Source organism: Globicephala melas, chromosome 12 (assembly GCF_963455315.2).
Source record: "Globicephala melas chromosome 12, mGloMel1.2, whole genome shotgun sequence".
Classification (NCBI taxonomy): Eukaryota; Metazoa; Chordata; class Mammalia; order Artiodactyla; family Delphinidae; genus Globicephala; species Globicephala melas.
The window spans coordinates 71,049,669-71,073,833 of NC_083325.1; the positions used below are offsets into that span (position 1 = coordinate 71,049,669).

At 38.8% G+C, this 24,165-nt stretch overlaps 1 protein-coding gene across 2 annotated transcripts in view; it reads left to right on the plus strand.

The window, feature by feature from the left end:
* The first annotated feature begins 556 nt into the window (after positions 1–556).
* Positions 557–24,165, plus strand: part of DNAJC27 (DnaJ heat shock protein family (Hsp40) member C27) — a 39,202-nt gene continuing 15,593 nt past the window's right edge. The window contains exons 1-3 of one of the 2 annotated variants that reach the window (XM_030858237.2): positions 557–816; positions 10,440–10,522; positions 15,611–15,680. In XM_030858237.2, coding sequence (XP_030714097.1) covers positions 730–816; positions 10,440–10,522; positions 15,611–15,680 — 240 coding nt within the window. In that variant the 5' untranslated portion in view covers positions 557–729. Of the gene's footprint in view, positions 817–1,174; positions 1,314–10,439; positions 10,523–15,610; positions 15,681–24,165 lie in introns of those variants that run through there. The other variant, XM_060309586.1, reaches the window with a different exon arrangement.

Below are 24,165 nucleotides of genomic sequence, written 5' to 3' on the forward strand. Positions count from 1 at the left end.
TTGACTCCAAATGGACCACCTTTTTTTTTTTAATGATAGGTACAAGATTCAGATCTTGCCTTATGGCCCTCTTCCAGAACCAAAGCCCGACTTCCCCACTTCCCTGGTTCCAGTTCTCAGGAGAAAGTCCTCTCAGGAAGCCCGAAGGGAAACATCATATTGGAAGAGGGGTCAGTGGATCGGCCCATGGGTACTGAAGCATACACAAAAAGTACCCCAAAACGGACCGTGGTCTACTTCGAATATTTAGCGCCACTGGCCCTTGAACTAACCCATAATTCCAGCTACTTCCAGTCCGAGGATCTGCCCTGAATAGCCAATAAATTTCTACCACTCTGCTGCGAACCTAACAAATGTCTATGTCCTGTCGCCCCCTGAACACAAGGGAGTGCCCTCCCGGCACAGTAATCTCAGCAACCTGCCGAAGCCACCTTCCTCCGAGGGACGCGGCCCGGACTAAATCCCGCGACCCCAGAGAACAGCCTCCGGAGCCTGGCGATGACGTCACGCTGCCCCTTTCTAGCATCGCGAGACTCTCTCCTCCCTCACCCTGTTCCCTAAACCACCAGCTGCCCGCGCCCGCTGCCAGACAGAGGCAGGGATGGCAAGCCGCGGAGCCGGGGTGGTGACGAGAGTAGCAGTTCCGCCATTGGTCGAGGAAGCCTGAGGGACGGGCCAGCGTGGGGAGCAAGGAGAGACCAAGGCGGTGGCCCCGAGAGAGCCAGAGCAATGGAGGCCAACATACCGAAGCGGAAGGAGTCTGGCAAATCCCTGCGTATCAAAGTCATCTCCATGGGCAACGCTGAAGTGGGAAAAGTGAGTACCGCGCTGGGAGGGGCGGGACCACAGCGCGGCGGAGCGACGTGGCGATTGGCTGGGAAGGCGGCCACTCAACAGCTTGGGACCCAGCCTCCTCCCCGCCCCTGAGCAGGCCTGGGTGTCCTGGGGGATGCGGCTCGGCGGGGAAAACTCTCCTATCCTTTTTGACCTTTGGGTTGCCCACTTCCAACACCTAAGAAGGTTTTCTAGTGGCTTCTAACCCTTGAATGTATCCCAAAGAGAGTAAGGAGGCCTGGGTCCTTATGTCAGATCGTTTTGCCTGGATACCATATTTGCGTTCTAAGTGACCCGTCCAGGACTCAGAGGTGGAGAAAAAAAGTTTAGTTACCCCCAGCAGAGCTGGGGAGCCGAAGGGAACTTACTGGGCCGTGTGTGAGGATGGGGATTTGTAAAATTTACTCCGCAGACGTGGAGACCAGAATCTACATTTCATTTGTAAGAGAGCATAACTGATGTTGAAGGTGTTTCACAGGGTACGTGCAATGGATGTCAAGGAACCTGCATTATTTTGTTTTGTTCGTTTGTTTTGTTTTTATTTCTGGTAGTGTCACCACATCCATTATCTCAAAGAAGTCTTAGTTCCACTGCCTTTTTCTGTGCTGCTTCTACTGGCTGTCAGCTCTAAGCTCTCCCATAGTATGGGGGGAGGGAGGGCGAGAGGTGAATGGAGGTCTTTCCCCACATGAATTCTAAGACTGCCTCTTCTTCACCCAAATTGTCTCTCCTTCAGGGTAAATGGAAGCTGTTGGTTAAGAACCTTCCGAGGTCATCAAATCAGTGACTGAGACAGGATTAGAACCTGGGTGCTCACATTCATTGCAGTGCTCTCTTTCCATCATTATTTGCTGTCAAAATCAACTCCCAGTAGGATCTACATGCCAAAAAAGCTGTTAATGGGAGTGTTTATGCCAGTGTCCTGCACATAGTTGATGCTCAGTAAATGTTTATTAGTGTCTTCTCTTTTCATTTAGTATTATGTTGTACTGTTTATGTATCTATGTGTATGTGGGTATTAACATAGCTGAAAGTCTACAATTATTGAATGTCAATTATGTGCCAGGCATTGAAAAGAAAAGAATAAAACCTCTAGAAGGTTATGTACTAAGCTGGCTAAGTGAGTATGCTCACTTTTAAAATTTTACTATGCTTAATGGTGCAATGTTAGAAATAGCTTAAAATGCCCAGTGTGTCACCACATTTATGTAATATGGTTCTAGATTTATTAGCCCATGCAACTAGACAAGGGAAAGAACATACAAAATGCTGGAAAGGAGAAAGCAAAATTATCAGTATTTGTTAATGATATGATTGTTTATCTGGAAACCCAAAGAGAATTAACTGAAACGCTATTAGAAAAGACAAAATTAATATACAAAACTTTACAGCTTTACTATATCAAACTATAATTGTTTGGACTATATAATTGAAAAACTTTTTTTTTTTTGCGGTATGTGGGTCTCACTGTTGTGGCCTCTCGTTGTGTAGCTGGTATGTGGCAGAGCTGGGATTTGAATCCAGGCATTCTAGCCCTAGAGTCTGTGCTTCTCTGTTTGTTTGTTTGTTTTTGCGGTACGCAGGCCTCTCACTGCTGTGGCCTCTCCCGTTGCGGAGCACAGGCTGCGGACGCGCAGGCCCAGCGGCCATGGCTCATGGGCCCAGCCACTCTGTGGCACGTGGGATCTTCCTGGACCGGGGCACGAACCCGTGTCCCCTGCATCGGCAGGCAGACTCCCAACCACTGCGCCACCAGGGAAGCCCTGAAAAACTATTTTAATTTACAATAACAACCAAAATAAAGGGCCTAGGTTTAAACTTATGAAGGGAGCACCTAGGACCTATATGAAAAACATTTCTACAAAGGGACACAAAATTACTTAGATAGATGGAAAGATATACTTTCTTCTTAATTAGGATCACTCAATATTTTAGAGATGCCAGTTCTTTAAAATAATCTACAAATGTGATTCAGTTCCAGTTAAAACAGCAATACTTTTTTTTCCTTCAGAACATAGTAAAAGGTACTAAAGTCCTTATGAAAAATTAAATGTGAGAATCAGCAAGAAAATTATGGAAAAGAAATGAGAGGAGACTAACACTACCAGATATTAAAACATATTTTAAAGTTACAGTCTTTTCCTATTGATACTGGAGAGGAAATATAGGGACATCAGTGGAACAGAATGGAGTCCAGAAATGAACCCAAACATATAAGGAAATTCAGTTTACAACAAATATAGTTAAACTGGGAAAGTAGGGACCATTTAATAAGCACTTTTACAACAACTTTCTACTATTTGGGGGTGGAGTGGATTCCTATTGAATGCCTTTCTCAAAGATAAATTTTTCACAGATAAAAGATTTAAATGTAATTTAAGAATTTTGCCTTAGTTATAAAAGTAATACATACTCATTTTAAAGAATTTGGAAAATATAGGAAGATATACAGATAAATAATTTCAAGTTAAAAATTAAGGCATGCCCTAGTAAATAATCCTTGCATCAAAGGGCAAATCAAAGCAAATGACAAAATAACTAGAAAGCAATGAAAGGAGAGAATGCATGCCAAAATCTTCAGGGCAAATTTAAAGCTGTAGTGAAGGGAAAATGCATTATCTTACTCATTTCTAAAAAAGGGAGATTAAAAACTAAAGGAACATAATTGTTGTACAACTTTGTGAATATGCCTAGAAAGGAACATAATAGTTGTACAACTTTGTGAATATGCCTAGAACCGCCGAATTGTACGCCTTAAAAGTATGAATATTATGGTATATTATGGTGTGGAATTTTAAAAAAGGAACTTAAGACAGAAGAAAAAGGACACAAAATTCACCAAGAGAAAGAGAGAATTCCCTGGAAAGATTAATGAAAAAGAAAAATGCCTAAAATTTTATTTAAGAAAAATAGAGAAAGCAAAAAATTACAAGATTAATACTGAAAAGGAGACATAATCACATACTGGCAGAAACTGAAAGAAAGACTAGAGACTACTACATTCAGTTCTGTGGGAGCACATTTCAAAATGTAGAGGAAATGGAGGATTTCTTAGCTAAATATAATTACCAAAATTGACTCAAAAAGTAGAAAACACAAATGACCAGTCACTTAAGGAGAAGTTGGAAAAGCAATTAAAAGACTTACTATCCAAAAAGGTATCAGGATCAGATGGCTTCATGAACAAGCTTTATTTAAGCTCTAAATAACGCATAATTTCAGTTAAGTTATTCCAAGGCAAAGAAAAAGATGAACAGCACTCCAATTTATTTATGTAAAGTCATGATAACTTAAATAGCAAAACTTGATATAGTATCAAAAAAGAAAAGTATATACCATTTTCACATATACATACAGATGCATAATTCCTAAATATCCACAAATAGAATTCAGCAACATATCAAAACAATTTCACTATTAGCAAGTAGGGTTTATCCCACAGAGTGCAAACTTGGTTAAACATCAAGAAGTTAATCAACATAATTTGTTATATGAACTGATTACTAGAGAAAGTATTTTCTGTACTGTAAAAAAAAAAATGATATAATCAACCTAATAAACACTTTAAGCAAAATCAGAATAAAATGAAGCTACTTAAATATGAAAAACAATATTTTTTATTATTATTATTAAAACTATAGTTATTGTTAACCAACAGCAAACATACCAAATGGTAAGTCCATTTCCTTTAAAATTAGATGCAGAAAAGGATACATACTATTTTCTTTTATTATTCAGCATTGTTTTAGAGGTTCTGGAGATGCAATAAGAAAAAGGAGTTTCCCAAGGGCTTAACTCCCTCAATGGGGGAATTTCTCTGTGGTCTTTGTTTATATCCAATTCAGCTTTCTGCATTGGCATCAATTTACCCCAGAATCCCAGCCCAGTTCTCAGTGTCCTCTAGGATCTGATCCTGATGTTCTTACCATTGACTCTTCATATCAACCAACTCTGAAGACTGCCCTAATTCTAGATTTCCAGTTATAGTAAATATTTTCCTCTTAAGTCAGTTGAATTGGTTTCCCTTACTTGCAGTCAAAAGTACCCACATCGTACAGTATTATATATACTTCTCTGGAGTTTGCTTTTTCTCTCTCTCTCTTTTTTTTTAAATGACATCCAGGATTTATTTATTTATTTATTTTATTTATTTTTTGGCTGTGTTGGGTCTTCATTGCTGCGCACAGGCTGTCTCTAGTTGCAGCGAGCAGGGGCTACTCTTCGTTGCAGTGTGCGGGCTTCTCATTGTGGTGGCTTCTCTTATTGTGGAGTGCAGGCTCTAGGCACATGGGCTTCAGTAGTTGTGGCATGTGGGCTCAGTAGTTGTGGCTCACGGGCTCTAGAGCACAGGCTCAGTAGTTGTGGTGCACAGGCTTAGGTGCTCCGCGGCATGTGAGATCTTCCCAGACCAGGAATCAAACCTGTGTCCCCTGCATTGGCAGGGGGATTCTCAACCACTGCACCACCAAGGAAGCCCTGCTTTTTCTCTCTTAACAGTAGATTGTGGTGATTCCTCCAATTATCTGACATAGCTCCAATCACTCTTTTTCATGGTTGCATAATAGTCCGTGACATGCGAGTATCCCCTCTACTGATGAGAATTCACTTGTTTCCCTTTTTCTCTACTACAAACAATCTTGCTATAATACACTTCTATAGGTATATATATCCTTAAATACCTGGACTAGATTCCCAGGGGTAGAACTGCTGAGTTGAATAGCACATTTTAAAATTTTAGTAGCAATTGCCAATTGCTCCTCAAAAAGGTGTGTTTCTACCAGTGATATGCTGGTACATTTCCGCCTAACTCCCTGCCAACACAGTATTGTCATTCTTTTGATTGCTACTGATCTGGTTAGTGAGAAGTAATTTCATTGTTACTTTAATTTGCATTTCACTGACCACAGATGAAGCTGAGCATCTTTTCAAATGCTTATTGAACATTTGGATTTGCTTTTCTGTGGATTGCTCAATTTATAGTCCCTGCCTATTTTTCTGTTGGATAATGTGTCTTTCTTACCAGTTTTTCTGGTTGGGGGACGTTAGAATTATTAACTTTTTGCCAGTCATATGAGTTACAGATATTTGCCCCAGTATGTTGTCTTTTAATACTTTTATATTTTACCATACAATTGATTTTATTATTATTTGTATATACTCAATTATGCCTATCTTTTTAAAATTGAAATATAGTTGACGTATAATATTATGTTAGCTCCAGGTGTACTACATAGTGATTTGACATTTGCATACGTTATGAAATGATCACCACAAGTCTAGTAACCAGCTGTCCCCATACAAAGTTATTACAATATTATTGACTATATTCCTTATGCTGTATAACACATCCTAGTAGCTTACGTTTTGTAAGTGGAGGTTTGTACCTGATAATCCCATTCATCTATTTCACTTCCCCATCCCCCGTACCCTCTGGCAACCACCCATTTGTTCTCTGTATCTGAGTCTGTTTCTGTTTTGTTTCCTTTGTTTCTTAGATTCCACATATAAGTGAGATCATATGCTAGTTGTCTTTCTTTGACTTATTTCACTTAGCATAATTCCCTCTAGAATTCATTCATGTTTTCACAAGTGGTAAGATTTCATTTTTTTAAAATAGCTGAGTAATATTCCATTTTTATATGTCACATCTTCTTTATCCATTCGTCTACGGATGGACACTTAGGTTGCTTCCATATCTTGACTATTGTAAATAATGCTGCAGTGAACATTGGGGTGCATATATTTTTTCGAATTGGTGTTTTTGTTTTCTTCAGGTATATACCCACAAGTGAAATTGCTGGATCATATGGTAGTTCTATTTTATTTTTTTTAGGAACCACCGTACTGTTTTCCATGTGGCTGCACCAATTTACAATCCCACCAGCATTGCACGAGGGTTCCTTTTCTTTTCACATCTTCTCTAACACTTGTCATTTATTGTCTTTTTGATGATAGACATTCTGACAGGTATAAAAGGTGATATCTCATTGTGGTTTTGATTTGCATTTCCCTCATGATTAGTGGTACTGAGCATCTTTTTCATGTGCCTGTTGACCATCTGTATGTCTTCTTTGGAAAAATGTCTATTCAGATCCTTTGCCCATTTTTTAATTGGGCTATTTCGTTTTTTTGATGTTGAGTTGTCTGAGTTCTTTCTATATTTTGAATATTAACCCCTTATCAGATATATCGTTTGCAAGAATATTCTCTCAGTCAGTAGGCTACCTTTTCATTTTGTTGATAGTTTCCTTTGCTGTGCAAAAGCTTTTTAGTTTGATGTAGTCCCATTTGTTTATTTTTACTTTTGTCTCTCTTGCCTGAGGAGACAGATCCAAAAAAAATTTTGCTAAGACTGATGTCTAAGAGTGTACTACCTATGTTTTCTTCTAGGAGTTTTATGGTTTCAGGACTTAGATTTAAGTCTTTAATCCATTTGACTTTATTTTTGTATATGGTGTGAGAAAGTAGTCCAGTTGATTCTTTTACATATAGCTGTCCAGTCTTCCCAACACCATTTATTGAAGGGGGTGTCTTTTACCATTATATATTCTGCCCTCTTTGTCATTGATTAATTGACCATGTAAGTGTGGGTTTGTTTCTGGGCTCTCTATTCTGTTCCATTGATCTATGTGTCTGTTTTTGTGTCAATAACCTACTGTTTTGATTACTGTCATTTTGTAGTATAGCTTGAAATCAAGGGGTATGATACCTCCAGCTTTGTTCTTTTTTCAAGATTGCTTTGGCTATGCCTGTCTTTTTTTTTTTTTTTTCTTTATTGGAGTATGGTTGCTTTACAATGTTGTGTTAGCCTCCACTGCACAACAAAATGAATCAGCCATACACATACAGATTATGCCTGTCTTTTATGGTTTCTGGGTTTTCTTTCTTGGTTGAAAAGGTTTCCCTAAGGTTGTACATATATTGCATATTTTCTTCTGAAATTTTTATTGTTTTATTTTTAAATGCTTAAATCATAAATTTATCTGTAATTTATTTTTGTATATAGGGAAGTTCAGGGCCCAACTTAAATTTTTTCCTGATGGATATGCAATTGTGCCAGTAACATTTTACTAAATAGATTTTTTTTTTCCCATTGACTTTAAATATCACCTTTGTCACTTTTTAAATTTTTATATATAATGGGATCTATTTCTGAGCTCTCTGTTCTGTTCTACTGACCTACTTGTCTATTCTTATGCCAGTATAATACTCTCTCAGTTTCAGACTATATTTTAATATTTGTCAATACAAATTCCCACCTCTTTCTACTGCCCTGCCCCTTTCCTGTTTTTCATACTTGGATTAGTTCTTCTCGGATAACTGTTCTTTCATATGAATTTTAGGATAATTCTATTAGGCAAAAAAAGATTCAAACCTTAAGATTTTTTTTCAAAACTTAAGATTTTAATTGGTTAAGATTTTAATTGGAACTGCATTAAAAAAGTACCTAAAAATCTATTTAAGAAAATAGAGAAAGCAAAAAAGTCTCTCTATATTTATGTTATTTAACTTAGTTTATAAGATCCTAAGGTCCAGGAACCCTGTCTCTTTGGTTATAGGGAGTGGTTATTCATACCATTAATTAAATGTGTATCTCTTTAAATACTTAGGGCTAGTGTTTAAATAGTGTACTGGAATTAAAGGACTTCCAGATCCCTTAATCTCATGAATAATTTAGAAAAAGGCTGTATTTATTTTTCTAGGATATTGTGAGAGAAAACATTTGAGAAGTGCTTTCAACCTATAAAGTGTTTTTTAAAAGTATAGCCTCTTAGCAGTACTCACTCCAAAGAAGTTTTTCCTTCAGTTCACAATGAGCTTATTAAGTACTTTTTAAAGCAACTGTCCTATTTAATATAGATTGAGGTTCATCAGGAAAGTGTTTGAGCAGAATAAGCTTCATGACCAGCACTTCAAGTAAATTATGTTTCATGAGTGCTAAGGATTGCCATTAACGTACAAGTCATTTTAATTCAGTTTTTCATTGGCACTGAGCTAATTGCTCAGATATAAAGTTATAAGATATAAAGAAGTAAAATACTGGTGTTTGCCCTCAAGCAGTTTACTGTCTAGCTGAAGAAGTAAGATAAATATGCACATGTGAAAAGATAACAAGGCAGTGAATAACTGATAACTAATACATTATATATGTATATATACATTTATATTCATATACAGTATATGTACTATATACACATATAGTATATAAAAAGTGTTAGAGAAGTTCAGATGTAGGCAAGATCTCTTATAACCTGGAAGCTCAGAGTTTGCACTGGACCTTAAAGGATAAGTAAGATTTGGAAAGAAGGGAGAAAGCTCTTTCCAAGTAGAGAGAAAAGTAATGACAGAAGTCAGGCCTGGGAGTTTTGCAGAAATGGAGGGTTTATATTCGAAGGGTTTAGACAGAAAAGACAGATTAGGGCCAGATTATGGAGGATCTTGAATAACGGACAAAGGAATTTGGATGCTGAACTCTTGGCAGTGAGAAGCCACTGAAGATTTTTGAGTTAGGGAAGTGAAATAACATTAGTGGTATGCATTGCTGATTGAAGTTGGGAGGGAAAGGGGACATAAAGACCAATAAAGAATTTCCTGTAGTTGTAGTTGTACAGAAGTAGATGATGAAGACTTAAACCAGAATGGTACCAGTGGGAATTGGAATGAAGAGAAAGATGGAAGAAACATTCAAAAGAAGATTTAGAAAGACTCAGAATCAAACGTGACTTTAATAATTTAATACCCTGTAATTGGGAAAATGGTGGTATTATGAACAGAACTAGGATGTGAACAGGATTCGCTGTTTTTATGTATAAGATTAGTTCATTTTGGGGCATTTTGAGTTTGTGGAACAGTGAGTGGGGCATCTAAGTAGAAATTAGTCTGGTAGATATTTGGAGATGTGGATCTGGTCTGGGGAGGGAGGTCAAGGTAGACACATATTTTGGTATTATTATTAAAAATATACGAGCAGAAGAGGTCTTTAGAAGAAAAGAGAAGGACTTCTCTGGTGGCTCAGTGATTAAGAATCCGCCTGCCAATGCAGGGGACATGGATTCAATCCCTGGTCCGGGAAGATCCCACATGCCGTGGAGCAGCTAAGCCCGTGCGCCACAACTGCTGAGCCTGCGCTCTAGAGCTGGGGAGCCACAACTACTGAGCCCATGTGCCACAACTACTGAAGCCCACGTGCCTAGAGCCCATGCTCCACAACAAGAGAAGCCACTGCAAGGAGAAAACCGCGCACCACAAGAAGAGTAGCCCCTACTCACTGCGACTAGAGAAAGCCCACGCACAGCAACGAAGATCCAACGCAGCCCAAAATAGATAAATAAATAATAATAATTTATTAAAAAAAAAAGAAAAAAGAACAAGGATTGAACACTAAACTGAAAACATACCCATATTTGGTATTAAGGGAAGAATTTTAAAATAATTTTTCTTTAAAATCTTCACCTTTAGTATTTGTTTCAGTTATTTTATAGTTTTGGCTTTTGAAAAAGCTTTGTGTCTCGTGGTGAATGAAGAAACCATAATGAAGAAATGTGCTTATTTTGTATACATTCCCAGAGTGTCTTTACTAAAAGCATGTATTTTTACCTTTTTAGAGCTGTATTATAAAGCGATACTGTGAGAAAAGATTTGTGTCTAAATACCTTGCAACAATTGGAATTGACTATGGAGTCACAAAGTGAGTACATATATTCTTTCCTTGGGCTTGCAAATTACATAGAAATTCAGAACCCTTCTAAACTGATCTGTCTTGAAATGGAGAGTCTGAAGATAAACTGGGACACATAAGAATGAGACCTTTACAGATAGTAGTAATCACATCATTTGTTCATCATGGAGTACCTTCTGTTTGCCAGGCTTCGTGTGGGGTGTAGGGTCTGGTGATGAGCAAGTCTGCACGAAGCCTGCCTGGCAGATGTAGCTTTTCAGGAAGCATGTTTCTATATAAGCAGGTCTCGTTAGCAGGTATATTTTTAGAGAATTTTGAAATATTCTCTCCCAGAAGCCTAAATATTATGTGGAAAATTTTCTATCAGAGAACTTCCTTTTATGATCTTTACATCCTATTAGAATCCAGCAAAAATGATCTGGGAAGAGTAAAATTAGGTATAAATGGGGATTTATTTGGAGATGAATCAAGGGTGGGTTGAGCTTGGGGAGATAGGGTCACATTAACAGGAAATTACACTGGGGGAAAGTAGAATTGGGGTAGACAGCACATCCACAAAGGTGGAATTTCAGGTGCTCGCTGTTCAGACCCCAACCTGCCCCTTCCCTTCTCTCTTATCTCATTCTTTTACACACTTTACTCTCCACCCATGCTGAATTTGTGCCATCATACTTTCCTATCTCAGTGCCATCATTCATTCTGTCCACCTGAAATGTCCTTTCGCCTCATCTCTCCGCCTGTCAATCTCCTCAAGGTATAAAGTGTGACTGTTCCCATATGGCTTTCTGAACAGCTCCTTTATCAGTCAGGACTCATTTTAGTTGAAAATGACAGAAATATTAAAATTCTCTGCTATTCATGGGTCTTAGCATAAATTGTCTTGTGTTATCGTTTGTATATGTTTAATGTCTCCTGCTAGATTTAAAGCTCCATTAAGAAGGGGCTATTAGTATAAATTATCTCCAGGGGCCTGGTACAGTGCTTATACATAGTCGATACTCAATAAATAATTATTGTTCGGTAAGATAGATACATCTGAAGAGGAAGTTTGCAACATTAGAATATGAGGGCAACATTCAAGAAGGTAGACTAAAGTGGTAGGGTGTATCTATACTTCAGGGCACAGGATTTCATCAGTTATATGGTAGGATATCCTATTCAAGGCAGTTTTGTTTTGAATCCATGTTAAGTAGCTAATTTATTCATTTAAGAAGTAAGAGTTATCATGTTATGCCCTAGAACTGTGGTTTATTCAACAGACTACAGTCATCTCTCAATATTCAAGGGATGTTGGTTCCAGGATCCCCTGTGGATACCAAAATTTGCAGATGTTCAAGTCCCTTATATAAAATAGTGTAGTATTTGCATGTAACCTATGCACATCCTCTCAATACTTTAAATCATCTCTATAATACCTAATACAATATATCAATAAATAGTTTTAAATACAGTGTTAATGCTATGTAAATATATAGTTGCTACCTTGTGGCAAATTCAAGTTTTGCTTTTTAGAACTTTCTGGAATTTTTTTCTGAATATTTTTGATCCAAGTTTAGTCGAATCCATGGATACAGAGCATTCTGTAAGGCTGACTGTATTGTTTCTGGTTGATTTTTTATTTTTATTTTTTGTCTTATGGTGAGGAGGAGAATATGATTGACAGAAACCCAACTCAAGCCAAAAAAAAAAAATCAATTCACATAATCCAATTATAAGGATGTAGCTGGGTCTCAGAGATCGCTGGAACCAGGGAGAGAATATAACCTGGTCCTTTCATGATGTGTCTCTCTCTACCTTTTGGCTCCTTCTCCACAGCTGCTGGTAGCTCTCAAGTTTACCAAAACTAATCACAAATTTAAAAAATACCAGGTAAGGTTTTGATTGTCCAGGTGGAGACAGGTGCCTTTCCCCAGCTCAGTTAGCTGTGGCCAGCAGAGTGGCATCAAAAAAGAAGATGGAAGAACCCATTTAAACCACAGTTGGGAGAAGGAGGGTACTCTTTTGGGCAGTCAGAACAATAGATTCATATATGTATAGCTGATTCACTTTGTTATAAATCAGAAACTAACACACCATTGTAAAGCAATTATATTCCAATAAAAATGTTAAAAAACAAAACAAAACAAAAATAGATTCCCACTCCATCCTTCAGATTTCAGTATACTTGAGAATTAGTTGTAGAGTTTGTGAAAATGAATATTCCTAAGACCCACCCACTAAGATTCTGATTCATGGGATCTGAGGTGGGGCACAGGACTACATTTTAAACACCCTCCCCATATTTCCATATAATGATGCAGGTGGTCTTCAGGCCACAATTTAGGAAAGCAAGCACTGGCTTGAGGTAATGAATTACCATTTTTCTTAAGGTAATTTCCTCTGTCAGACTTCTGAATTAAATTGACCTCTTTTGAGTTGCAATTTGTGAACACATTTGTGTTACTTCCTGATTTTATAAACTTCAGTTCCATCCCTTCTCAGCTGCTATCTGGCAAAACTTTCTAATATAAACTGTTACACGAGATCTAATGCAGATGCTCTCAAACTCTGTTGTTGTTTTGTTTTGCTGTTCTCACACTGTCTTTTGTACGATGGATCCTGATTTCACAGATGTTAAAATGAAAACAAATTTGTATCTTAGAATTGATGAAATATGGCAGAGAATTCAGGAATGAAGAAATCATGATGATTAGTAGTTTGATTGAAATAGACAAGTAATATAAAACAACTGTAGGAATTATGGTTTCAGAAAAGAAAGTGGAAAAAAAAGTGAAAAAAAAGTAATAGAGGATATTATAAACTTGGACAGGGAACAATAATCATAAATAAGCCAGGAGGTAGTATAGAAACAATGGGAGCAGGTGCTGCTGTCCTTGTAGTCCATGGGAGGAACTCTTATCAATGCTGTCTAAACTGAAACATGCTACTTAAAAAAACATAACTTTAATCTGTTAATTTATTGCTAATAATCTCCATTTTTAACCTTACAGGAATGTTTTTAGGAAATACTGTTTCTGTAGTAAAGAGCATTTATATTTAAAGCTCAATAATTCCTCCCAGTTTACATCAGTTTCTTTTTTTTTTCTTTTGTTAAATTCAGTGAAATGTAAATTTTATGCTTTTAAATTAATATCCCAATTTTATAAAAATATTTATGTCTATCAGTCTTATCTATGTACACAAAGAAGTCTACAGTAATGTTCATCTATATTAATGAAGGTTTTTCTTCTGGGTGGTAGGATTTGGGATAACTTTTAAACTTTCATCTTTCTACTTTTCTTTAGTGTTTGAATTATTTATGAAGTTTCATTCATTCATTTTCCAATAGTGATTTTAATTTTTTTTTGTATGTGAACATTCATAGAAGCTATATTTCTAGTAGCGCCAAGTTAGAAACAACTCAACTGTCCATCAACAGATTAATGGATAAACGAACTGTGGCATGTTCATATGATGGAATACTACTCAGCAACAAAAGGAGCAAACTATTCATATATGCAGCAACATAGATAAACCCTAAAATAATAATGCTGAGTAAAAGAAGGTAGACAAAAAAGTGAACACACGGTATGATTCCACATATATCCAATTCTAGAAAAAGTAAACTGACCTAATAGTGACTGATAGCAGATCAGTGGTTGGCTAAGTAGGGCAGGAAGGGCAGGAAGGAGGGGTTTCAAAGGGGCCCAAGGAAATGAGTGATATGTTCATTGTCTTGACTGTGGTGATGGCTTCACAGGCGTAGACATATGTCAAACTCATCAAATTATATACTTTAAACATGCGCAGCTTACTGTACATCAATTATATTAAAGTAAAGCTGTCCTAAAGAAGGAGGAGGAGGGAAGGTGGCAGCCCTTGGCCCCATGGTGGAGACCAGTCACTCCTCTGCTCTCCTGGTTGGGTGCAGATGTGAGTGTGGGGTTTATCTACAGAATCTTGTCTCCTCTGCCATCCAGGTATTCTTTACCTACACAGCTGTGTCTCCCCCAGTTGTTTCAGGTTTCTCAAAGGCAGGGCAGTGCCTTCTGTGTCCAGCCTCTCCTGGGGTTGACCGTTCTAGTCTGGTCACATATTTGCAGAGATGGGCAGCCAAGATAGGGAGGTTCTGTAACATCTGGTGCGTGGGCTCTGCTGCTCCAGAGGGCAGAAATGGGGCCACACAGGAGCCATAGGGACCGCATGCCAGGTCAGCACCTTTGCTGGGCAGCTTGCCCTCGGTTTGCCCTAACACCACTGAGTGTGGGCTGGGAGACGACTCCACACCCTTCTTTCCAGATAAGAAAACGAGGCCCAGAGTCCTGGGGTGGGGACCGAGGTGAAAAAAGAATGGAAACGGCCTCCCAAAGGAGGCTGCCTGCAGTCACGCACAATCCTTCGAGGGTTCCGCGGCCTGCCCCGTTACTCTGTCAGCCATCCCCAACCAGCCGCCTTTGCTATAGAAACAGTAATAGTGATTTTTCTTTAAAAAAATAAAAGGACTGGAAGCAAGTATACTGTGATGTTAACAGTAGTTAATTCTAACATGAATGGTTGTTACTTCCCTTTTTGTTCTCTTCTGTATTTCCAAATTTCTGAAAACAAATTGACTATTGTTCTTGCTCAGATGAAGGGCATAGGAAAATTAAACAATCAACATTAATAATATACATCTTTATACTGTTTATTTTATACTATTTATTGTACTGCGTGGTAACCAAGCATAACCAGTAGTAATTACGATGTCTTACTAAGTGAAGTAAAACATTTTGTTTTCCTTCATCTTGCTCCTACTGTCCCTAATCCATTTTTTTTTTAGCACCACAGTAGTAGCTACTATTTGTTTGTTACGGGGTGTGGACTGAAGTGTCGAGGTAAGGTGAGGCTAAATGAGGGTGTTTATTCCAAGTGAGTTCAGGGTTCTTAAAACAGGAGCCACCTGCCAGATTGTGGCTCCTGTTGTAAAGATTATCTGGAATCAAGAAGAGGCACTAAGAAAGTACCTCTTTTAAATTTCATACACATAACCTTTTGAAATTCATAAGCGACATAAATGATATTAACATGAATACAGAAGCCACGACCTTCTTTGGGATTGTTTGCATTTGAACATTTCAGGGTACAAGTCAGAGACAGAGAAATCAAAGTTAACATCTTCGATATGGCTGGACATCCCTTCTTCTACGAGGTAAGAAAGACTTTTTGAGAAAACCTATATCCAGTATTGTCAGTGGGTTGAAGGAAAGATCCCGAATTACCGAACAACCAGTATTCAAGTCATGTGTAAAAATAGGTAAATTTAGCTGGTGTTTGTGGCTTCCCTTCGGAGCTTTACCTTAATGGATATCTGTTGGTCTTCTGTGCTGTCCCCTTAAATAGTGGTAGGAAATTTTGTTGCTAATGTTTCAAACACTTAGATAAGATATTTTAACCTTCAAAGGACTGTTGCTTTTTACTTTGTGCCTTAGCCCAGAATGTGAAAAGATAATTACATAGGTACAGGAACTTAGGAATTCAGAAATGAACCCTTCGTAGCAGTGTTCTAGAGCGATTTTCCAGTGCACTCCTCAGTCATGTGTGCTCTCTCCCCAGAAGAAGCGAAAGCAGCCTCACTTGGTTTACTTTCATCTGCTTATCAGTCCTAAGTAGTCTCAAAATCAATCTCATGGCCTTTATCTTTTGTTTTTCCTTCCTTGGGTTTTTCATTTATTTCCTCCCTTCTGCTTGCTTTGGGTTTATTCTACTCTTCTTGTTCTAGGTTCTTGAGGTGGGAGCTTAGATTATGGATTTGAGACTTTCTTTTCTAATGTATGCATTTAGTATTATAAATTCCCCTCTCAGTACTACGTAGCTGTATCCCACAAATTTTGATATGTTGTATTTTCATTTTCATCTCATTCATTCAGCTTTTTTTAAAAATTTCCCTTGAGATTTTCTGTTTGGCCTGTGGATTATTTAGAAGTGTGTTGCTTAGTTTCCAAGTGTTAGAAATTTTCCTGTTATCTTTCTGTTATTGATTTCTAGTTTGATTTCATTGTGATCAGAGAACACACTATATGATTTCAGTTTTTAAAAATTTGTTGAGGTTTCTTTTTCATGGCCCAGGACGTGGTCTATCTTGGTATATGTTACATGGGTGCTTGAAAAGAATGTATATTCTGCTACTGTTGGATAAAGTGTTCTATAAATATTTATTAGAGCCTGTTGGTCAGTGGTGTTGTTGAGTTCTTTTATGTCCTTGCTGATTTTCTGTTTAGTTCTGTCAGTTGCTAAAAGAGGGGTTTTGAAGTTTCCAACATTAATTGTGGATTTGTCTGTTTCTCCTTTTAGTTCTATTGATTTTTGCTTCACATATTTTGCAGCTCTCTTGTTTGGTGCATATACATTTAGGATTGCTATGCCTTCATTATATAATTTTATTATTATATCCTGTCCCCCCTGTGTCTCTGGTAATTTTCTTTCTAATGTCTGTTTTATCTGATATTAATATAGACATTTCTGCTTTCCTTTGATTAATATTTGCATGATACATCTTTTTCTATCCTTGCACTTTCAGCCTGCTTATATCATTATATTTGAAGTGATAAGACAATACATAGTTCAATCATGTTTTTTAATGTATTATGCCAATTTCTGTCCTTAGATCACCTACTCTTATGTAGTTATTGATATGTGAGCGTTTAAGTTTATTATTTTTGTTTGTTTGTTTTCCATTTTTTTAAAAAATGAATTTATTTATTTATTTTTGTCTGCTTTGGGTCTTTGTTGCTGCCCGCGGGCTTTCTCTAGTTGTGATGAGCGGGGGCTACTCTTCGTTGCGGTGCATGGGCTTCTCATTGTGGTGGCTTCTCCTGTTGTGGAACACGGGCTCTAGACACGCGGGCTTCAGTTGTTGTGGCACGTGGGCTCAGTAGTTGTGGCTTGTGAGCTCTAGAGCGCAGGCTCAGTAGTTGTGGTGCACAGGCTTAGTTGCTCTGTGGCATGTGGGATCTTCCCGGACCAGGGCTCAAACCTGTCCCCTGCATTGGCAGGTGGATTCTTAACCACTGTGCCACCAGGGAAGCCCTTGTTTTCCATTTTTCATTTCTGTTTTCTTTTTCCTGCCTTCCTGTGGGTTACTTGAACATTTTTTGAATTCCATTTTGATTTGTCAAGTGTTTTTTAAATAAATTTATTTATTTTATTTTATTTTTGGCTGCATTGGGTCTTTGTTGCCGCGCGCAGGCTTTCTCTAGTTGTGGCGAGTGGGGGCTACTCTTCGTTGCGGTGTGTGGACTTCTCATTGTGGTGGCTTCTCTTGTTGTGGAGCACGGGCTCTAGGCACATGGACTTCAGTAGTTGCGGCTCGTGGGTTAGCTGCTCCACGGCATGTGGGATCTTCCTGGACCAGGCATTGAACCCATGTTCCCTGCATTGGCAGGTGGATTCTTAACCACTGTGCTACCAGGGAAGCCCCTCTATAGTGTTTTTGAGTAAATCTTTCTGCATAGCTTTATTAGTGGATACTCTAGTTATTATTATAAGTTATCACAGGCTACTGGTGGTGTTACTTTAACAGTTTGAGTGGAGTGTAGAAACTTTTCCTTCTTTTACGCCCCTTTATCCTCTCCCATTTATAATATAATTGTCTTAAATATTTTCTCTAAGTATATTAGAAGCACAACAGTGTTTAATTTTTGCTTAACTGTCAAACATAATTTAGAGAACTTAAGAGAGAAGGAAAGCATATTGAATTCACCTGTATTTTTACTTACTCCGTTCTTTCATCCTTTGTTATGTTCCAGGGTTCCTTCTTTTATCATTTCCTTTCTGTGTGGAGGACTCCTTTAGCCATTCTTTTAGTGTAGGTCTGCTGGCAACAGATTCTCTTAGTTTTCCTTGATTAAGAATGTTTTGATTTATCCTTTGGCCCTGGAGAATTTTTTTTTTGCAGGTTATGGGATTCTGGTTTGATATTGTTACCAAACCAAACTTGGGTCCACTCGCCTGTGCGCAGTAAATCCAATTCTACTGACAATAGGTTGTGGTGAAGGAAAGTACAGCAGTTATTGCAGGGTGCCAAGCAGGTAGTCCCGGACAGCTAATGCTGGAAAAAAAAAACCCCGAACTCCCCGAAGGATTTCAGCAAAGCATTTTTAAAAGCAAGGGCGCCCCCCTCCAACCCCCCCGCACAGGGTATGTGATCAGCTTGTGCACAATTCTCTGATTGGTTGATGGTGGGATAACAGGGCAGAATAATAAGAATTAACATTATCAGTCCTTCGGCACCAGTAGGTCTGGGGGCCTTTGTGCTCATGATCATCAAGTAATTAATTTCTTCCATTGGTGGTTTTAGCATCTGTAAAACAACTCAGGAAGTGTGCATCAGATACTATATCTAGGTACTTCAGAGAGGAGGTACAGCAGAGGATATGGGGGAGGGGTCTGTCCTGAAAAGTCCCCATAGTGTCTTGCTCTGTTACAATTTTCTCGGCTACAATTTTTCTTTTTTTTCAGCACTTGAAAAATAGTGTGCTTCTTTCCTCTGGCCTCATGGTTTCTGATGAAAAATGTGCTGTCATTTGAAATGGTTTTTTCCCCCATTTTTTTTTTTAACATTGTCAATACTTTTTTATATGAGATCAGGTCCATTTCATCTTAAACTTAGAAATTCCTGCCGTAAAATTGTTTCAACTCTGCATTTAAGAAAGAGCAGTTTTTTAAACATTGTATCTCATGGGAAAATAGTACATATCACAGAAAACTTCCTACTTTGCTGTTTTCTCTAATTTCTCTTGAGCGCCATGCAAAGTTATTTCATGTTATATGAGAATCATTTCTCCTCTTATGATAATATTCCTCTTCTCTACTTAGATTTCCTTATCATTTGCGGTTTTGAGGCCACCTCTTGTACTCACTGAGCCTCTTAATCCCCTGTAATTTCACCACTCTCAGGGAAGAAGTGGGGTTTCTGAGGAATGGGATATTTATTGGGAAGGTTAACTTATTTAGGTTCAGAGAGGTGTCATTTTTTTCTCTGACCGCTTTCATGATATTTTTCCTTTGTCTTTAATTTTTACAGGTTTAATTATGTCTTTTGGCATGGATTTCTTTGAGTTTTTCCTGTTTGGGGTTTTCTCAGCTTGAATCTGTAGGTTTATGCCTCCTGCCAAATTTGGGAAGTTTTCATCCATTATTTCTCTAAGTACTTTTCAGCCCCACCATGTTTCTCCTCTCCTTCCAGGACTCTGATCTTATTATAGTCTCACAGGTCCCTGAGGCTCTGTTTTTTTTCTTTCTTTCTTTTTCTTTTCTTTCCTTATTTTAGTTTATTTTCTCTCCGTTGTTCAGATTAGGTCATTATTGTTTTGCCTTCCATTTCACTGATTCTTTCCACTGTCTCCTCCATTCTGCTCTTGAGCCCAACTATAATATTAGGCTTTTTATTTCATTCATTCTATTTTTCAGTAATTTATTTTTCTAAAATTTCCACTCAGCCTTTGCTTGAGTGGGTGGGAGTGGTGAAACAGAGCTTTTCCAAGGTGTCAGGCTGAAGTAGAGTGGTTATCATCTTTCCTGATCCTTCACTGAAGAGAGCAGGCTTTTGTTAGGCTTTTTATTAGTCTGTACCCATTGGCGTTTCCAGGTTGTACTTCTGCTCTAAGGTTTGGATACATGAGGCAAAAGAAAACCCAGGGAACTCACTGCTGTGGTATTCCTCAGGTCCTGAGGTACCTAGCTTGTCTGCCTTTTTCCTCCCACCTTCCAGAATCTTCTTTTTGTTTGTTTGCTTTGGGTGTTTTTGGTTTTTTCTTTGGTTTCTTTTGGCCGTGCCATGTGGCATGCGGGATCTTAGTTCCCCGAGCAGGGATTGAACCTGTGCTCCCTGCAGTGGAAGCGTGGAGTCTTAACCACTGGACCGCCAGGGAAGTCTCTGTATGTTTTATATATAGCATCCTGGATTTTTACTTGTACTTAGCGGAAGGCATAGGGAAAAGCACATGTACTCCATCTTCCCACAGGAAACGTAACTTTTAGTGGCTATATAATCTTCCATCTTATGAATATACCCAAATATTTAGGTTAAATGAATTCCTTTCAAATGTGAAGCCTTACAGTGGATTAAATCAATTTTACAAGTGTAGAATATTGTCAGTGAAAAAGGAATGGAGGCTCTAGGTGACCAAAGTTTGACGTAGATTCTAACTACCAGAAATGCTAACATAAATCTTAGATTACACCAAAGTCATGTAAGTGGAAAGTTAGAAGACGCCTGAGAATTATGTGGTCCAGACTTCTGTCATTGTAGGATTTCTTTCTGTAGCATCCCTGATTGATGGCCATCATTCATTCACCAGGTAACAGTATGCCAGTTTCTATGCTGCACACTGAAAATACACAGCCCCAGTTTTCATGACGCATAATTATGTCAGAGAAGACGCATAGTAAACAAAGGACAGAATGCTTGGGAGCATTTAATACCCACACCTAGCTTATCTGGAAGGTCAGGAAATCCTGTTGAAGGAAGCAACATTTAAACTGAGTCTTGATGGAGAAGTAAGAGTTATGTAGGTTGGTGGGAATCCAGGGACCGTATAATACACAGGACAGTTTTGAGTGGTGCAGACTGTTAAGTTTGGAGAATGAGTATGTCTAATGATAGGGTCTCACTACTTCACGAGTTAATCTTTTACAGAGTTAAAAACTCTACATTAACAACTTCTCTGTTATGAAGGCTGCCTTCCTTTGAATTTGCTACTGATTCTGGCCTTGTTTTTGAGGCAACATAGCCTGAGTCTGTGCTTCTACAAGAGAACCTTCCTAATATTTGTTAATCTGCACCTTTCCAGGTAAAACATTTTTTATTCCTGCCACAGCTAGACCAATCAGCATCCTGTGTGGATAACCTCTAGGTAGCTGATAGGGAGCTGAGAACTAAACACAACATTCCAGATATTGTCTAGTGAAAAAGACTGAGCGTTCTGTTACTTCTATCATTAGACACTAGACTCTTATTAATGCAGCCCCAAATTGCAATAGCTATTTTTTAGCAGCTCACAAAAATAGAAGTATAATTAATAGAAGCACCTTGAAATCACCACTTCTGAAGTACCTTTTCTCCAAAATAGCCTTGATCTCTCCTTTTTGGTCAAGTATTTGCTCTCTGTAGCTCAAACCCTCCTATTTGACGAGACCAAAGCCATCATCTTCTTTCTAAGCCCTGAACTGACCAAAGTACACCTGTGCCCAGCACACACCTAGTGAAGCATCCACAGTGATTCTCAAGGTCCCTGGCTTCCTCAAATCCTTAGCGTCTGTCCTCCATTGAAGCTTCCATTGTCACCAGTCCGTTTGACAGTTTTACCCAAAGGGCCTGCTGAGAAAAGACAGTCTGCTTAGTGTGTCAGATAGCAATCTCGGAGGAAAGTGTCAGAGAGGGGACTCCCAAGAGAACGATGGCCTGTATTTTACCACGAGTCTTGCTTCCACTGGTGCACACAGCTGAATTCTGGGGTTTATTGGGATGAGTTAGTGCGTCTATTAAAACTTTCTGAGGCCTGAGTGATATTAAACTAACAGCTCTCTCTAACCTACAAGCTAGAAAGTTTGCCATCTCTGCTTTAAAATTAAATAATTCCAGGTCCCTTAGCATCCTATTTAATTAAACTTTGGATGCAGCAAGTCTGCCAGGACTACAGTAGAAAGCTGTTTGGGGAGGTAAGAATAATGGAACTCTAGGGACCACTGAGGCATCAACTTTGACCTTGCCATTTTACAGAAACTAAGGCTTGAGGTAATAAAGTCACTTACTCAAGATGACAGCTAGTTGCTGAACCCAGACTTGAACTTGAGTCCCTTGAAAGAGAAATCCATTGAGCTCATTTAATTCTCTTTTTACACACAAATCTCCCTCTGAACAGCGTGATCTGATTTTGGAATTCTTTTCCCTTTTGGCCTCTACTTTTGTTCTCTACTATAGCACATTCAGCCATTTGATTATACAAATACTTATACCTGCTAGGCCCAGGGGGTGACACAAAGATATGTTCCTTCATGTCGCTTACAGTCTAGTGGGGAAGACAGCTGGATATGCTACTAACTATGAAACTAGACAGGAAGTGACATGAGTGCTATTAGAAGTACAGAATGCTGTGGTATTCCAGGGGACGTAGAGATTGCATTCTGTTTTGCAGGTGGAGGGGATTAGATGGTGAGAAAGGGGGAAGAAGAAGCTACATGAAAGATACAGCATTATAGCTAGATCTTAGAAAATGAAAGATGAAGAGGTATCCATTTCCAGGTGGAGTTAGGAAGGCGTAGGACAGGTTTGGGGAATGAGAGATTATCCAGTTTGAAGTACAGGGAACAGGAGGGGGATCAAGCTGGGAAGTTGGTGGAGGACTGATCAGACACTGTTAATATCAATTAAAAGAGTTTGAACTTTGGAGGGTGGGCAGTAGGGAAACAATAAAGAATTTTTGAGCCGGGGCTTTAAAAATATACATATGCACAATATATAACGTTGCTAGGGAGATTGCTTAGAAGACTCTTGCAGTTGTGCAGTCAAGAGATAATGTTGGCAATGAAAATGGAAAGGAAGTGACAGTGCAAGAAGCATGGCAGAGGCGGCTTCTACAGAACTGTTTGAATCTGCTGGGCAAGGGAACAGAAGAGCAGCAGAGGCTAACACCAGGCTTTCAACCTGAGTGGTTCAGCAAGGGGTGTGCTGCTTTCATTAGACGTTCAAGAGAAGGAAAAGTTTAGGAAGGAATGAATTGGAGGGTTTCCTGTTGTGCAGATGGAATCTGAGTTTCCAACAGGACATTCAGCTGGAAGTCTAGAGCTCATTGGAAATGTGGGTCTAGAAGCTGATGAAAGGACTCAGCTTGGAGGTTCTCACAGTCGAAACCGCGCAAGTGGTTGATTTTGCTGAGCTGGGAGGAAGGATAACAAAGAAAGGATGAGGGCCCAGGACAGGGTTTGGAATTGTGGCGGCAGACTGGAGTGGGAGCAATGGAGAGAAGAGGAGTCGGTGGAAGAGAGATCAGTTAAGAACCGGGAGAATGTGGTGTGTGGGAGCCCAGGCAGCAGGAGTTTCTAGACAGAAGGGAAAACTCTATTGTAACTCCTGCAGGAGGGCTAAGGGCCATGAGTACTGAGGGTAGAAGACACCTTCCTGGTCTTCATCACATTAAATTCGTTCCGATTTTGTTGGTTTTGATTTTAGGGGATAGCTTTCTATGTTTATATAAATTAAGAGGCACTTACATTCTTGGTCCAGGTGTCTCTCTATGCTCAGAAACCTATAGACACTTCATGCCAGATGTGTGAGAGATGTCTTCATTCTTACTACATATCCAGCGTGAGTCTGAGTACTTACTGGAATTTTCTGAAAAGAACATATAATACATGGCCTCTGTCAGGATTCTTACTGGAATTTTGGCCTGAAAACCCCAGTCTGTCAGTGTTGTTCCTTATCCGCCTAACCTGTCACGTTAGCGCCTCTACCACTTTATTGCGCCCTGTACTTCATGTTGCCTCTTCCCAGAATTGAAGATATGCCCCAGAGGTCAGTTGCCTTTTTTTTTTTTTAAAGGAACATTTATTTATTTATTTGTTTATTTATTTTTGGCTGCGTTGGGTCTTTGTTGCTGTGCGCGGGCTTTCTCTAGTTGCGGCGAGCGGGGGCTACT